The following is a 16,783-nucleotide window of genomic DNA, read 5'->3' as shown; positions in this document are numbered from 1 at the left end:
GCCAAAATGCAGCATGATGACGCACTAAACAAGGTGTTTACCTCTGATGTAATGGCATTTCTAATAACAGACCCCTCCCTGCTCATGAGGCCCCTAGAGAAGTTGGCTACAGCATCTGGCTTTATGTAAACCATCACTGCCTGTCATATGTAGTTACTCTAAGGTATGGAGCTGTTTAAAAAAGAAAAAAAAAATACCCCAGATATTGATCAAACTGCCCCTGGATGTATAGGCGCTGTCATGTAAATTGCATCTCAAGCCAAACGCCTGACTGAGTACGTAAATTCTTGCCATACACCAGAATGCTGGGAAACCTGAAATTGGATACAGTGCTATTGTAACATATTCATCAGCAACATGTGGAGACAAGGTTAGAGTCTCTTCATATACTACCAAGCAGCTATACTGTGAAGGACACACAGAGGAGACAGGTAGAGGAGTGTTTCAGAATGGACTATATACAGTAGAATAGAGTGAATGCCTGCACGCACACACACACACACACACACACAAACATTCAGAGAGGCTGACAGTTGTGCTGAAACGGCAAGGTAGGGTAGACCATGCTAGATGAAATGTTTGTCCTTCAGAAAACACATGCTCTCTGTGTGTGTTTGTGAGTGGGTGGGTGTTGAGAAGGGCTCGGTGGAGTTCTACACTGGCCGTATGTGTGTGTGTGTGTGTGTCTGTCCATCACATGTTCAGCAGCCCTAAAACCTATAAGCCAGTGAAGCGTGTTTAACCTAAATCACATTGCTACATCCCCTCATAGGCCCACACATTGACAGGGTCAGCTCAGCTGACTTGAGGTAAAGTGAGATGACTGTGTATGTACAGAGTGTGTATGTGTGTGTGTGTACTTCATCATGAAGGGTGCCATAAGGATCAAGAAAAATTCTTACACGGCCAAAATGGAGAAAACACCCCTTTTGTCCTTTTGCTGTATTTATTCACCACGTACCTTACGTTCTCTACGTTATACACATACACTATGACATGATCTTAGAACAGCTGCTTACTATGTTGTGCTTATCTCCTGCTTATCTCCTACATAATACATTTGTATACAACTAATTTGGCAATGTCTTTTTGTGTGATATCCTTTTACCTCACAGAAGTCATAGGGGGAGTTAGGGACAATGTTGGTAGTACAAAGCTCAACTTTGACACCAGAGACTGAGATTTTTGTCCTGCATCCTAGGTTTAGGCTACTGAAATATTTGGTTAAGGTTAGGGAAGGATTACGATTTTAGTTGAATATTGATTAACTCAATGTGTTGCATCTTGTGCTTTAAGTCAGCATTGACTTTTAGAAGTATTTACTCTTTCCCTAACCTCAACCAAGTGCTTAGAGTTGCCCATTAAAGTGTGACCATTAAAACATTAATCATGCTTTAGTTGCTCAGAGTGTCTATTCAGGGTATGAGCATAAATTTTAGGAGACAAGTTTGGTCTCACATACACACGCACAGATATCCACTGGCTATCAATAGGATGTCTGTCTGTTTTTTCCTTGATAAAAGCACAATCTTTGCACAACCCTACAAGCTAACCTTCAAAAGGCAGAGACACACACTTCAGGTCAAAGGCTCTATGCACCTATTTTTGTGTTTATCTTGGTTTAAAGTTCTTTGACCTCTGTGACAGACAAACTGTTACGTCCTTCCTCTGCATCCCTCCTTCTCTCTCTCTCTCTCTCTCTCTCTCTCTCTCTCTCTCTCTCTCGCTCTCTCTGGCACTCTCTCACTCCTGCCATGTTGTAAATGCATGATGGCATGACTGAAAAGTTGAGGTTTAACTGTCTGAATGCGAGGCAGTGTGTGTGACAGAACATGCTCGAGCGTCCCTGAATTTATTTGTTTTTGTGTCTTTATGAGCTGATGTTTTGCTATCCTTGAGAGGACCAGTCTGAGATTTAGACCTTCATATTGAGGACATTTTTACAAATTGACGTCATTTTAGCCCCCAAACTTCACAATGCAATATTTGAGTGAAGGGTTATATTTTAGTGTAAATTAGACCAGCTTTAGGACTCAAGCTTAAAGGTTTAAGATTAGAATAATGGATTTTTTTTATTGTTTGCACTTTGTCAGTGGTAGATGAAGAACCTGAGTATCTGTATCTGATATTTACTGTACTTAAGTATCAAAAGTAATTTTCTGATGTTAATTGTACTTAAGTAGTGAAAGTAAACACTGTTAACAAAAAAGCAAGCAGTCAATATTTTGAGAATTATGAAGTTTATTCTTTTAAGCATGTACACCACCTTAAAAATGGAGCCTACATTACACTTGGGAAAAAAAACAAGGTCTTCGCAGCTTAAAGAATTAAAAGAACAAAATCCAGTTTTTCCTTCCCTCCCATTCCTTCATTAGTCTGTCCTTTCCTCCCTCTTTTCTTCTTCCCATCCTTCGCTACAGTAACAACCCAGTCATTACTTGAAACTGAAAAATTTGCTGTTCATCTTCAAAAGAAGTTGGTTTTTCAAAACTGTGAGAATCCAGTCTCTCTCTTCTTGGGCTGAAGACAAGTCCTGCAATGCTAAATAGACTTTCACAGGCTGCTGAGGCAGGTATAGGCGTGTTCAGCTTCACAGACAGCTTGCACACAGCTGGGAAGGATTTCATCAAGTCCATGTGATCTGCTGAACAGGCCAAGTATCCGTCCAGTTGTTCGGAGCTGTCTTGTGCTTGAGACGACTGCAGGGCAGAGAAGAAGTCATCTTCATCAGATGAACTGGACCTGGTGGCATCATGTAGCTGCATGGAGGGTTCTTCCATGTGCTGCTTGACGTATTCCATTCCTGAAATATAGTGATAGGAAAATATAACTGATAGGATTAATACAACTTTCTAACTTGTCATGACCCCAACCTTAGGTTTATTACTGAATAGTTTGTTTTGAGGTTTATATTTAGTTTCATGCACTATCCATGCATCCATAATTGATTTTTGAATTTGTCAATATAACAAAGTGTCAAAATGTACATGCATACACTTATTTTTCACTATCTGTCCACAAAGTCCACGTTGTCCAAGTTGTTCAGAATTTTGGAAGAAGAATCACGGCTGTGATAAACTCACTGTCTCCTGAAATGTGGCCAAATCGATTCTTTATTCCCACTTGTAGAGCACCCACCAGAGGCTTGCAGTACTTCAATGTCAACTTGACTCGGTCAATTCTGACAGTCAGCAGGTTGATTGTTGGAAGTAGCCACCGCATCTGGGCATTCGCTTCTGCTTGCAAGATGTTGGTTGCCTGGGCGACTGGGCTCATGGCAGTGGCATACTCTGTGAGGAATGCGAGTTCAGCTGGTTTAAACCTTTGATGAAAACAAAAACAACAACACCGTTTTATAACACTATATAACCATTTCATAGGATTCAACAAATAATTGCCGACTGAGTAATTAACTATAATGGACCAATAATAAGTGGAAGTTGGGATACAATGTGAAACAGTTGTTAGTGCCTAAGAAAGAGTGGGGAAACACATCAGCAGTCCTAGAGACATTCAAGACATTATGTTCAATTATGATGAAATAATAGAACATGCATAATTCTTACTTACATTGGAACCTGTAAGTATATGCAGATGACTCTGATGGCCCCCCTCTCTATTGTCTTTAATTATCCTCAGCAGTCTTTCCACTGCCAAGAACAAGGAGTTCCACCTGGTAGCATTTGGGCACAGCAGCTGGAGGGAGCAAGCATATTCAACAGTTTTGGCTGCAAGTGTGGATCTTCCACCTTTGTTCGAAAGTGCATTACACTTGCCAAATTTTGAACGGTACACTTTGGCGATATGGCCAACTCCCCTCATGGCCTCAGTCACTGCATTCTTCATTCCCTTGGAGGTATCATCAATCATGGAGTGCAGGGTCAGCCCTGACATAATTTTTGCATTAGGCAGCCATTCCTTTACAAAATCTTTAAATGGTTCTTGTTCAACAACACAGAACTACAGCCCTTGGTCTACATACTTCAACACAGCTTTGTCAATGGACCTCTGAGACACAGTCCTGGTGTTCACTAATGTGGTCTGCCTGCTTGTGGAGAGAGTCTCATGAGCCCTTTTTCTCTTTGTTGATGTCAGCTCTCCATATTTTTTAAGGTGGTATACATGCTTTCTCTGAAACAGTGAGAGAAAGATAACACAACATAACAACAGGATTTAAAAGCTACTCAACAACATAATGAGTCAGTGACCATTATTCAACATATTACCACTACCCCAATGTGCAAGTAAGTTAATGATGTGCGTCAGCTAGCCCTAGTTTGTGCCACTGATGTAAACATCGTTTCTTTTTTTTGTGTTTCAGGATTATTGATATGTCTTCAAGAGTTTTGTGTTGAATCGATTTTGACAAAATTCTGTGGTAAATGTTATCGAGTGGAAATCAAAAGCTTGGACCACTGATTCATCAAACCTGCTCACTTGCAGTCTGTGTTTCAACATCATTAGGCTACCAACTGTCTTCCAATTTTATTTTGTAGAAACAAAGATGCTCAGGGGAAATGTATCAGAGTAGTAAAAAGTATACATTTTATTTAGGAAATGTAGTGGAGTAAAAAACTCCCAAAAAATACTTAAGTACTCTAATGAAGTATTATAATTTAGTAACATTTCACTGCACTTTGAAACAAATTAATGGATTTAAAATGTTTTAATCCAACTCTAGTTCTAACCTTGTTACAAGTGGTAGATAACTAACACTACATTCAGATCACTACATTCATGATGGCAAAGGGTAAGAAGGCCAGAAAATCAAATACAGAGGAAAAAAAAGGCTTTACACATTTACGACCAATGCAAGTATCTAATAATTAATACAAGTTGTCAGCCAGTAGAACAGCAAAACTGTACAGATTGTATATATACCTGTCTGAGCTGCGATGCTTTCTTTATGCATTTACACCTGTAGAATCAACAGGAAGACCCTCATAAGTGTAGTGTGCAGTGTGTGTGTGTGTGTGTGTGTGTGTGTGTGTGTGTGTGTGTGTGTGTGTGTGTGTGTGTGTGTGTGTGCGTGCGTGTGTGTGTGTGTGTGCGCATCCATGTGGTCATTGATCAGCTTTGCAGAGAGGGCAGAGGGAGACGGGAGATAGGCATCACATGTTAGCCTGTTTATCAGCGCTGAAGCCATTCCTCACCTCGCTCCCTTTGGCAGATGGATGAAGAGGAGCAACAGCCCACACCATCCATTACTCTCTCTCTTCCTCCATGTCTCTCTACCTTCTCTCTCTCTATCACAACAGTATATCTCACTCTGCTCTTTCTCTCACTCTATTCATCTCTCCCGGTCTTTCTTTTGTATCTTCTAGCACTTTCTCCATCCTGTCTCTTTCGTTCCCGCTTTGTCTTTCTGTCTCTTTCTCTCCGTGTTTGAAGTCGTCCCAGATCCCACAGCAACATATGGAGAGAGAGAGAGAGAGAGAGAGAGAGTGAGTGACTCACTGAGAGTAAGAGAAAGAAAGAGAGAGGGAACACATTGCATGATCAGTCAGGAGTTACAAGGGGTTGAGTGCTGCAGGGTGGCTGGTGGTGAGGATTGAGAAATATATGACAGATTTTCTTGTAAACTACCCAAAGTGGGAGTCTGGAAAGTGCTGTCTCTCGCTGTCTCATGCTGACAAACATATTAGTCACTGCATATTTTTTTACAGCACACACACACACACACACACACACACACACACAGACACAAATGCCATGGGTGCTCATTCTCTTCTCTCTCCCTCTCTCTTTCTTTTCACTTGCTCGCTCTCTTTCACCAACACACACTCCTACACACAAAAAAACTTTCAAAGTCACACTTCTCAAGCACCTACTCCTGGGGAATGAGTGTAGATGAAAAAAAAAACATCCAGCTCTCCACTCTGTGTGAAAGCCTGACAGATGTCCGTGTGTGTATGTGTGTGTGCGTGTGTGTGTGTGTGTGTGTGTGTGTGTGTGTGGCCACAAGGCAAGAAAAAAAAATAGAGAGCGAATCTGTGTACGGAAGGCAAAAAATACAAGGAGGGAGTGTGTGTGTGCGTGCGTGTGTGTGTGTGTGACAATGGCTTAGCTTTCCTGTATATGAACTGTAGAGCACAGGTGTCCTTACAGCTGCTTAATATAGGCCGTCCTCACTCAACTCCTTGTAAGATCATGAATGCATAAATGAACATACACAACTGTATTTTTTTTTGTTGTTGTTGTTCAAAAAAGCTGCTTTATTTGTTTGATAATACACATTTACATTTGCATTGAAAAAGCATTAGTAAAACAAAATACACTTGCACACCCAAGAGCACAGATAAAAAGATATTAATGCAAAATAATTCTTCCCAACTTGCCCAACTTGAATTAATGATTGACTACAAGAGGCAGCGAGTGAATCATTCTCCACAGCTTTTTTTGTATAGTAGATTTGGAATCTGGCTGCCATTGTACAACATTTTGACATTTTATCTAAAGTAGGAGATTTTTTTTTTGGATGTGATCATGAAAAAAGCTTTAAATTCAAACAAATTTTCTCTTAAATGATCATAAAGTGAGGAAGAGTAACTTCATTTTCACCTAATTTGTCATGCAAAGTGACACACTTCGTTAGTTTTTGTTTGTAAAGCCAGGTCTATATGTCTGTGGCGGCTTTCCTCAGAGCCAAACTTCGCTCACGGAGTCTATGCAGTATATAGTCAAATTTTTTATTTAGTTTTGGATCAACCTCAGACAAACAGCATACACAAACTGTCTCTGTCTTTTCCTTTCCACTGGTTGCGGCGGAGCCCAAAGCTGAAACTGCATCAGTAATCAGTCATTGGCCATGCAGGGTCCCCGGTCAGGAGATCCTCTGCTGTGGAATTCATCAGCACATGGAACCAAGGGCAGCACTTAGGGGAGTTATCAGCCTCACCAGACAACTGGCCATGTCTGCCACTGCTATTAGCGCACATTTGAACACACACTTACACACACAAACAAGCAGATAGGCATGTACAGTAACAGGCATGCAGCAAGACTCTTTTGATCTTACATTTAGTTTAAAGTAGTGTATAAATGCGTACACAGAGAGGGACATTCATATACAATGAGGTAAAAAAAAACACACAAATACAGCAGAAGATATTTATATAGCGCAGGGGCTGATGCAGTCCCTTCATCCAGCCTTTACAGCTTTACATATAATGTCTCTGAAAGCCTTTTTTTAGCTTGATGTGCGTATACTCTCTCACATAAATTGAACACAAAGGCCTACCACCATGCATGCACACACACACACACACACACACACTCTACACATCCCCTGTACAAGCGAGGGCTTATTCATTCGGTGAAGATTCTCTGTTTTTGCTCACTCTCATGGGTTTGTTCGAGGCTCACTGATCCCCCTGCTCCTCTGAGCCACTATTTCCTTAACAGTATGGCTCGTGTAGGTAGACCTTTGGAGGAACAAGGGCAAAAGTGCGGTACAGAAAGATGGGAGGGGGGTAGATTAAGAGATGAGGTGGGTGAGGGATGAAAGGAGAAAGGTAAGGAAAGATAGGAAGAGAACACAAGATGATGTGTAAAGAAAATAGAGGGAGAGAGACTAAAGTAAGGGAGAGGAAGGGCAAGAGAAGGGAGTGTGTCTGTGTCTGTGTGTGTGTGTGTGTGTGTGTGCGTGCGCATGCTGATGAAATCTGCCGTCCTCAGCAGCCTCCGGTTAAAAGAAATCGGATTAGCTCTCCTCCGGGAGAGAACCTTCAGGAATGCAGATGACGGATTGCGGCGCACAGGTTTCTCTCCTGGACTCTAAGAGGGCCTCACACACTCACTTGTACACATACGCACACTTACACATGCATGCACACACACCATCGGTAGACAAAGAACTCTGTTTTCCACTCACTCCCTTTCTCTCCAAAGGGCATTTCTTCATTTCCTCTCATTCATAAAAACATGATTGTACGTGATGGAAATAGAAAAAGAGGTGTCCTCGATACTAATTCACTTTGCGCTATTGACTAAGCCTTTTCCCACATTGGCTTTGTCACTTGTCATTTTTTCCAATTTGAAATGAGTTGATTTTTATTTGATTTAATTTATTTGGAACAAAAAGAATCACAATCTAAATCACTTTATTCCCCAAGTACAATAAAGGTACAGTGTATTATCTTGGGGACAATGGTGCAAGAACAACACATCCTCACAATTAAAGAGCCACATAGTTCGATTGTACCTGCGCTCCAGAACCGACCCAACCCACCACCTCTGATTATGGAAATTTGTCACCTTATATTGACAAATTTTCGACCTATACTGTCGTTTTTCTTTTGAGGACGGACTGTGGAGGAACATATTGACAGATTTCCCAGAGATATAAAATGCATACTCAGACACAATAGTTAGTGACAGTGACAGAATGCAGTCCAATTTACAAGTGTCTATATACCATTTAGAGGAGATTAATCTTACCTGACTAAGGTCTACTGACTGTTACATTTCAACTAAGTAAAGTGAGTACAAGTGACTGTGCAGGATTTCTGCTTTCCTCTCACTTTTTGATCTTTCACAACTGTCATTAAGCCTTAAAATAACAGTTCTAAAATGTGCTTTTTCACTTTATTGCCAAGAGCTAGATGAGAAGATTGATACCACTCTGATGCTGTGCACTACATATGAAGCTACAGCCAGAAGGCAATTAGCTTAGCATAGCTTTAAGGCCTGGTTCTTTCCAAAGATTAAAAAAATCACCTAACAGCACCTCTAAAGCTCTCTAATTAACAGGTTCTGTCTTGTTTGTTTTATCTGTTCAAAAACCGAAGCGTAAAAACATACATGGTATCATGGTACCATGGTACATATGGTGTCTCATCTAACTCTTTGAAAAAAAGGGAAAAAGTGTATTTCCCAGTGTGGAACTATTCCTTTAATCCTGTGCAAATAACAAAACATGTATACAAATGAAGGAAAAATTGTTCTATATGTTCTATCTGCCAATTTTATTATCTGTAATGTCTCAATTGTCAAATTTTCTGTTGTAGTTTAAAGTTTTGAGGTTTTCTTTGTTTCGTGTTTTCTGATCCAAATCTTTTAATTTGCATTAATTCTGTATATTTATTGTTTCTTCTCTTTCAGACTGGCATGGCATTAACATATGATCCCGCTGCAATGCAGAATGGGTAAGAGCCTGACATTCAATCCATCCTTACCACCATCTAATACACTCACCTCTTGGCTCATAGGACCCCAGTCAATACCAGTGTCATACATAAAGATTAATGTAGTGTCTGCACTTTGTTACTGTTTGATTAAGGAAATCTATATGGACTTCAAATATCGGTTTTCATTGGTGGGGTCGGGTGAAGAATGGCAAAGGATGGCTGAGTGAGCCAGTGTGTGTTTGTGTCTGTGTTTCTTCATGTATGTGTGTGTTCCTGTGTGTTTCTGTGTCTTCACGTCATGACTTAATGGTACTGTGGAAATAAATGACCCGGCAACGTGTTTTATTTTTCCCCGCAGTACTGAGGCAGGATGGAGAGTACTGAGGCTCCCCTCTATCTCCCTCTGGCCCCAGTCATTCACAGGAAGCCCCTCGCTCCCCACTTCCTAAACCACTTATCCCCCAGTGACTCAGAGTCAATCTCAACCAAAAGCTGGATGAATAGTATCACTCACTGCAAATCCAACAAATTAAAACCCCACAGATGTTTGTATTAAGCAACAAACCCACTAGAAAAAGGGATGATTCACTCTTACTACAGTCTACCTGAAAATAAGTGTAGTGATCATATTCCCAGCAATAAGGAAATGGGGTGAATTCATTGGCTAAGAATGTAGAAATAGTCATCTTAATGCAATTCAGAAAATGACAGATAGAGTGAATCGGCTAGCAAAGAATGTAGACATATATAGTCAATTAAATTCAAATTTTAATGCAAACTTGAACATGAAAATGCAGTTGAACTAAAACTGAAAATGAAAACAGAAATGCTTCTTCACATTTGTCAGACTGTGCTTAGTGGGACATCAAAAATTCAAGTGCTAATGGGATCAGTGAATTGAAAATATAATTATAATGCAAATTACATATATATAATGCATATATATTATATGCTATGGTGGGACTGAATTTACATTTTCTAGTTTGCATTAATATCTGAATACATTTAACTGTGTACTGTGTTCATAGAAGTCCTGGAAAGTGAAGTTTTATTCCTATCTTGAGATGAAATCCAGCCTAAGACGACATAACACTATCATAATGCTATTCCAGCTTTTAAGTCACACATGTGAAGGGCATTTGAGAGACAATTTTTAACCCTTGTGTTTTGTTGATGTTGGCCTTAATTCCTAAATGTGTTAATAATTGCAAATCCTTCAAAAATGTTATTTCTTTTCTTCTGACCTTTTTAAAACCAAATATTTTAAAAAGTGTTAGTGGTCACCCTTCCCTTTGCCACAATGTGAATTTACACATTTGATGGAGGTGACAAAATACATAAATTACCATAAAGTGTTGTATTACACCAAGTAAGGAAATATTCATGTTTTATGTTATATGGGCCATGCAATTATACAGTATATATTCCTTTTGTTGGACAGACAAAAATGTACAGTACAGTATGTTATCATGCATTACTTATGTTTTGGGTCAGTTTGACCCTGTTAGACCTCTTGTGAATGAACTGCAATGAGAGAAATGTAGTTCAAAATCATGTTTATAGGCAATTCTCAAATTAGGAAAGAAGTCAAGTTGAAGAAACAATGTTAAGTATGTTTTTTGAGCTGTTAAAGGTGGCCTGGGTTGCAAGACCCCAAACACAACATTAAGGTTAAAATATATATAATGAAGAGCTGATCTATCTTTAAGTCTTGTGCATAACTTGTCTAATATCCTTGGCCAGTAATATGATCTTCAGCTCAGGCGACAGAGACTATTGGACATCTCACTTAGCCTCTTAGGGGATCAGAGTGTCTTTTGGTTGCTATAAACCTTCAGCAAGGAGATAAAGTAGCGTAGCAGACCACCTCGCTTCTCAACGGCTCAAGTCAAACCTCAGCTTCTTGAAATGCAGGTGTGGAGTTTTCTCAAAGCTCAGTGTACAAGCTTTCTACTTAATCCAGCCTGTCAGCCCGGTACAGTGTAGCCTTACTACTAGAATCCACGTGGAAAAAAAATACAGACAACCTCCTATTTTATACGATGACAAAGCTCAATTTAATGTGATAAAACCCGACTTTTCAATTGAGAACGCTATAAGACACTTCATGAAACTTTTATGTGGCGTGCGAAATACAATATATACGGCCAAGTGTTTGCTCTGAACAAGCTATAGGATAAATCCACAGTGTGTGTGTGTGTGTCTGTGTGTGTGTGTGTGTGTCTTAGTTTGCAAGTGTGTTTTTCTTTCTTATATGGACAGAAAGACCTTTGTATAGACAAAGATATGTCAGTTAACACCCCACTTTTGTGGTAAAGTAATAGAATTTAATATTTACATTATGTTCTACTGCCTAATATGAATTTGACAAATTGATTCTGCTGTAAGAACATTGTCTTACTGTGTTATCTCCTCTCTCTGCTCTCTATACTGTTCACTCTTTACCTCCCTCTCCTCCTTTTTTCCTCTCTTTCTTGCCCTCCTTCTCCCCGTTCCTCCTCAGGTTCTACTCCTCGCCTTACAGCATCGCCACCAACCGCATGATCGCACAGACCTCCATCACGCCCTTCATCGCTGCTTCCCCCGTTTCCACATATCAGGTGGGCCATAATGCACAGCATAATGGGAGATTGGTGTCTGTGTATGTGTGTGTATGTGTGTGTGTGTGTGTAATAGGAGAGTTTGCTTTGTGAGGGGGATAGAAGAGAGGGGGCGGGCTGCAAAACAGCGTGAGGTTCTCTCTTCTTCTCTAATCGTTTCTTCGCTGCTCCAGCTGTGCTCGATGACATCTGTTTCGTAGGCGGCAAACACAACAGGCATCAGAAAACAAGCACCGAAAAAGGGATTTAAAAAAAAGGCTGACAGGGTAGAAAAAAAAAGAAAATCACCCATCAAGAATGAAAGTGTCTAGGAAAGAAAAACACTCCTCCCTCCCAGTTTCCTGACCTCCTCTGTGCTCTCTCAGCTGCTAACGCAATGAAGGAGTTTTTTTGTTTTATTTTATTTTTACTAACTTTGATACCATCGCTTCCTGTTCCAAAGTGAATTTCCACATTCCTCATGGCTGTGATCTGTGGAGTAATGAAACAGAACAGAACAGGAAAGTGAAAATTGCCTGTGTGAGATGTCAGGAGTGTTAACCGTTTTCCGTCACCGCAAATTTTACGCAGCACCCTTTTGCTGTATCTAAACATCAAGAGGCTTTGCTACTGTGCCCTCCCGCTCAGACACTATCGTTTAACATCAGGTCTGTTTGGTATGCGGAGAATGACAGACGAGGATAGTGAGCGAGAGAAAAGAGATGAAGGATAGATGGGACAATAGGAGGGACAGATGGAGAGAAAGACAACCAGGGAGAGGAGGAAGGATAGTCGGGGTGGTGGAGATGGCGTTGGCTCGGGTGGTGGGGGGCAGAGGAGCGGCGTTGCTGAAGGTTGCTGTGCCCGTCTTTGAGGCACGCTTGATTAAACTCTGGTCCAGTACCTGCGGTGGAGGAGTAGGGGAGAGAGTAGGAGGGGGAAAAGTGGGCCAGGGCGCGTCTCTAATCCGCTCTCGGAAGGCTTCCCAAATTGATTTATCAAAAACAATGGCCAGGCTTTTGAGGAATATTAATCCTCACAGTTTCAATATCGGGCAGCTCTGCTGCCGCTTCCTGTAATATTGCCCTTCAGCCAGTCACGGCAGGAAGGTGAGTCCTTCATCTTCTGTTCAAGTACAAAGAGACAGAGGAAAAAGAAAAAGAGAAGACAAGCCAGGCAGCCATATATGCCAGACAAAAGGAAATCACTTCCTTTTATGATGGAAACTATTGCCTTTGTAATGAAAATCTCAAGGTGCATAGAAATGACTGTATATGCCATTCCTCCTTTTATGTTTATGTTGAGTGGATATCTCTTGAGCTGCTATTTTGATGGCATTGATTTATCAAATCTGCAAATGACCCATGCCAACAGCTGTGTTCTTATGTTCTCTTGAAGGATCAGTGCGTAGGATTTAGTGGCATCTAGCAGTGAGGTTGCAGACTGCAACCCACTGTATACCCCCCGCACTCACCCCTCCCTTTCAAGCATGTAGAACCAACGGTTGCTGCGAAACTCACAAAAAATGCGAAAGGCCCTCTCTAGAGCCAGTGTTTAGTTTGTCTATTTTGGGCTACTGTAGAAACATGGCGGTGCAACATGGCGGGCCCCGTGGAAGAGGATTCTCCCCCTATGTAGGTATAAAGGGCTCATTTTAAGCTAACGAAAACACAACAATTCTTAGTTTCAGGTGATTATACACTAATGAAAACATACTTATGAATATTATATTCAATTTCTGCCAATAGATTCCCCTAAATCTTACACACTGGTCCTTTAAGCCTGGCTCCAGTGAGCTTGAATGATGATTGGCTTTGTTTCCTGGAAAAACAGCTTTGATGATCCACATGACAGGAACCAGTCCAGGCCAGATCACTACCAAGATCTGAGCCTGCACCGCCAGCCAGCCAGCCGTAGCCTGGTTTACATCACTGGCTGCTGGCTCTGCAGACTGGCTCACTGGCTGACTAAATATGTGGCTGGCTGGTTGGATGTGTGACTGGCCGGCTCGCTAACTAGCTAACTGGCTGCCTGTTTGGCTTTAAGTGTGACTGATTGGATGGGTGGCCAACTGGCTGACCGTGCGGCTGGCCGATTCACTTAATGACTGACTGACTGACTGACCATCTTTTTGGCTTGTTGGCTGACAGGCTGTTTTAAATGGTAGCACAAGCTGTGAAGTTCAGCCAGAGGTTGGGAGCTTCTTAGGTCATGCACATAATACCATTCACTCACAGTGAACCTGAACCTACTGTAACTGTAGAATAACTACCTGAACAAAAACCCCTCTATCAGAGCTGCTTTAAATCTTTAGGGGCAAATACAAGTCATGTCTTGAATGCTTCAAGCTGTGTTGATGGTCAGGTATTTTGCCTGATGCTGTTTTATCTCATTTCTATTGTTCTGCAATTTTACCAGGTCAAAACTTCAAACTATTTTTTGATTTTGAGTCTCAAGTCAACTATTAGGATCAGTCTCAAGTCTTAAATCCCTATTATTGTAACTTAAAGGCTCCTGTAGATTGTGTGATAAAAACAGTCTCACAAGGTCATTGCATGAAACACTGAGTCATAGTTCTAATAAAGTCTCAGTTTGTAATCTCTGTCAAACTGTAAAATATCAGTTTCTTGGTCAGATGGTGCAATGAATGTCTGATGAATTGTAGTGCAACAAGGTACATTTAAGAAAAAAACAATAGGTTATAGCAGTATTTATATCATGGGATTTTGGTCCTAAATGCTTGACAAATATTAAAGCAGATCTTATTTCCTCTCCAAAACTCTAAATTGGCTGACGGACTTGTCGGATTCTCAGTACAATTTGGTGGATGACCAAATATTTCACCACATCTGTCTCACGTCTCTCACGACAACTTTCATCAAAAACAGCCCAAAGTCACAGAGTGTAAAGGGGGCCTTAAGTCTCAACTCTAAAAAACCACAGCTCTGCTCTCTGTTATTTAAATCACATGATGGTCATGCAGTATCTCGGTTGGAAAAATGCTGAAGATAAGCATGAGGATGAGCTCCTCCTCTGTCTGTCTGGTCTCCTGTTCAGCTGGGGGAGAACAAATATTGCCAAGTATAAACAAACAGACTTGGCTTAATGTTATAGAATATCAAGCTTGTTTAGGTACGGATCCAAATCACACGTTTGGGTTGGCTCAGAGAATTGATTGCTCTTATAGCAGATTATGCCATGTTTGTTTTTGTTTAATCTAATCATTTTACCAGGATCAGTGGCCAGCCTGTGTGTTTGTCTGCTACAAGCTGTCTAATTCCTCTCTCCAGCACATCTAAAAGCCCTGTTTGTTCCTCCATTCCTTCAGTCTCTTGATCATTGTCCCTGTCACTGTTTCACCATCTCTTCATCTTTCTCACTGGTATTTGTAAATATGCATGTCTATATATTTTCCCAGCGGTAATAACTTGGCATACCTGTGAATTCTGGCTCCCAAAAAAAAGAAAAAGTTCTGTCTTCCATTCCCAAGTTTCTTTTAGATGAAATAATCCTACTGGGATTTTGTGGTAGCTGTCTGTTCCTAGAATTTTCACAACCTCTCACCCATCTTACACTATGACTGGATATGAAATGAATGTTATTATGATAATAGAGAAGGGGTCTTATTTATGGGCTCTGTGCACAAGTCATACTGTTGACAATAATGAGGAGGTATGAGGGAGATTTGCTGCCTCCAGACTTCAAAATTCTTTTTGTAATTCTTTGGCACAACTTAATCTGTGTGAAGTTCAGCCATTTTGGTGCATTAAAACCAATGCAATCATTCTAAAACCTCCAGACTCGAGAGTATTTGAACATATTGTGAATATTTGAACAGCGTTTATTGCTCTATGCAGGATACTGCTTGGATCTAAGACTGAGGAGAATTCATATTGTCACCGTCATTTCACATTTTATGTCTTTCCCCTCAGGTCCAGAGTACGTCATGGATGCCTCATCAACAATATGTTATGCAACCTACAGTAAGTACTCTACCATTCACCTGCAGTAGCTGCTCTTGACTTCCCATTGGGACACACCCTAAGTTGAAAATCCAAGGTTTTCCTGGAGTTTCCTCTCTCTGCACATTGTTGAGCCAGTATTGTTGAAAGGTTTTAGGAGGAACTCGATAAGAGAAGCGTATTTTACAATCCTGCTGAAAATAGTTTACAGCATTGAGAATTCTTTATATTTAGAGTTATATGATTGATCATGAAAATAGATTAAGACACATTCTTCCTCTGTTGCAGGTCAAATGTTAAACCAACATACATGCACTCACATACACATATACACACATGCATTGGCATTACATTACCACATGAAAACTTCTGATAGCTAAATGATTACACCACTTTTGTCCTGCTGTTACTATTCAAAGCTCTATAAAGGCATATTATCCCATTCTGATAGCCACATTTCCATCTTTCCTAAGCCTACAAACATATTTAGTTCTATTTTTTGGTTGGGAGTTTATAGGTTTTGGTTGTGCCAGGAAGCGATTCAGCATCATTTACCAGACCACAGCACAATACAGACAGGCTGTAGACTGTTGCTCATGGGTTACCAGGCCTACACAGCAGACAGGGAAAAAATGAATATTAATTAGATTTAGTTCACCAAAAACACAGTCTGCCAGAGTATGTATGAGGTAATCATAATGCATCCAATGGTATTCAGTCACTCTGCTTGAAGAGTTTAGAACATTTGTTTTCTTAGAGTCCAAAATTTTGTTTTTTTGGGTCATTCAGCCTGCAAAGAATATCTGCACTAATGAATGATTTAATATATTCTTCACGGGTAATATTATATTCTCCTTCTATTAGTGAATTAGTGATTTGATGGATATTTTACTTTTTCAATTCAAATCCAACAATCATTTCAAGAAACTTTAGTTTTTCAGAGCCTTAGTTCAGCTTTTATATTCAGATTTCTGAAAATAGTTTACAACGTCCTTGTTCACTGTAATGTACAAACAGTATTGTTTGGAATATATCCCAGAATTGCCTCTGTAATGTTATAGCAACAAAGAACATTAGTAGTTTAGTCAATTATTTTAAGGTTGAGCTTTTTAAT

At 40.4% G+C, this 16,783-nt stretch overlaps 1 protein-coding gene across 8 annotated transcripts in view; it reads left to right on the top strand.

The window, feature by feature from the left end:
- The window catches only part of rbms3 (RNA binding motif, single stranded interacting protein), a 298,854-nt gene that overhangs the window by 255,924 nt on the left and 26,147 nt on the right, over nt 1–16,783 (top strand). For all 8 annotated transcript variants that reach the window (XR_006100092.1, XM_042434717.1, XM_042434716.1 and 5 more), the window contains 3 exons: nt 9,103–9,146; nt 11,632–11,728; nt 15,640–15,690. Coding sequence is in view for 7 of the 8 variants with exons in the window: in XM_042434717.1 (XP_042290651.1) it covers nt 9,103–9,146; nt 11,632–11,728; nt 15,640–15,690 (192 nt within the window). In the remaining variant the exon portion in view is untranslated. The remainder of the gene's footprint in view (nt 1–9,102; nt 9,147–11,631; nt 11,729–15,639; nt 15,691–16,783) is intronic.

The sequence above is a fragment of the Thunnus maccoyii genome, chromosome 15, assembly GCF_910596095.1.
Source record: "Thunnus maccoyii chromosome 15, fThuMac1.1, whole genome shotgun sequence".
In the NCBI taxonomy this organism is placed as follows: Eukaryota; Metazoa; Chordata; class Actinopteri; order Scombriformes; family Scombridae; genus Thunnus; species Thunnus maccoyii.
This window is presented reverse-complemented; position numbering and strand designations above follow the sequence as displayed.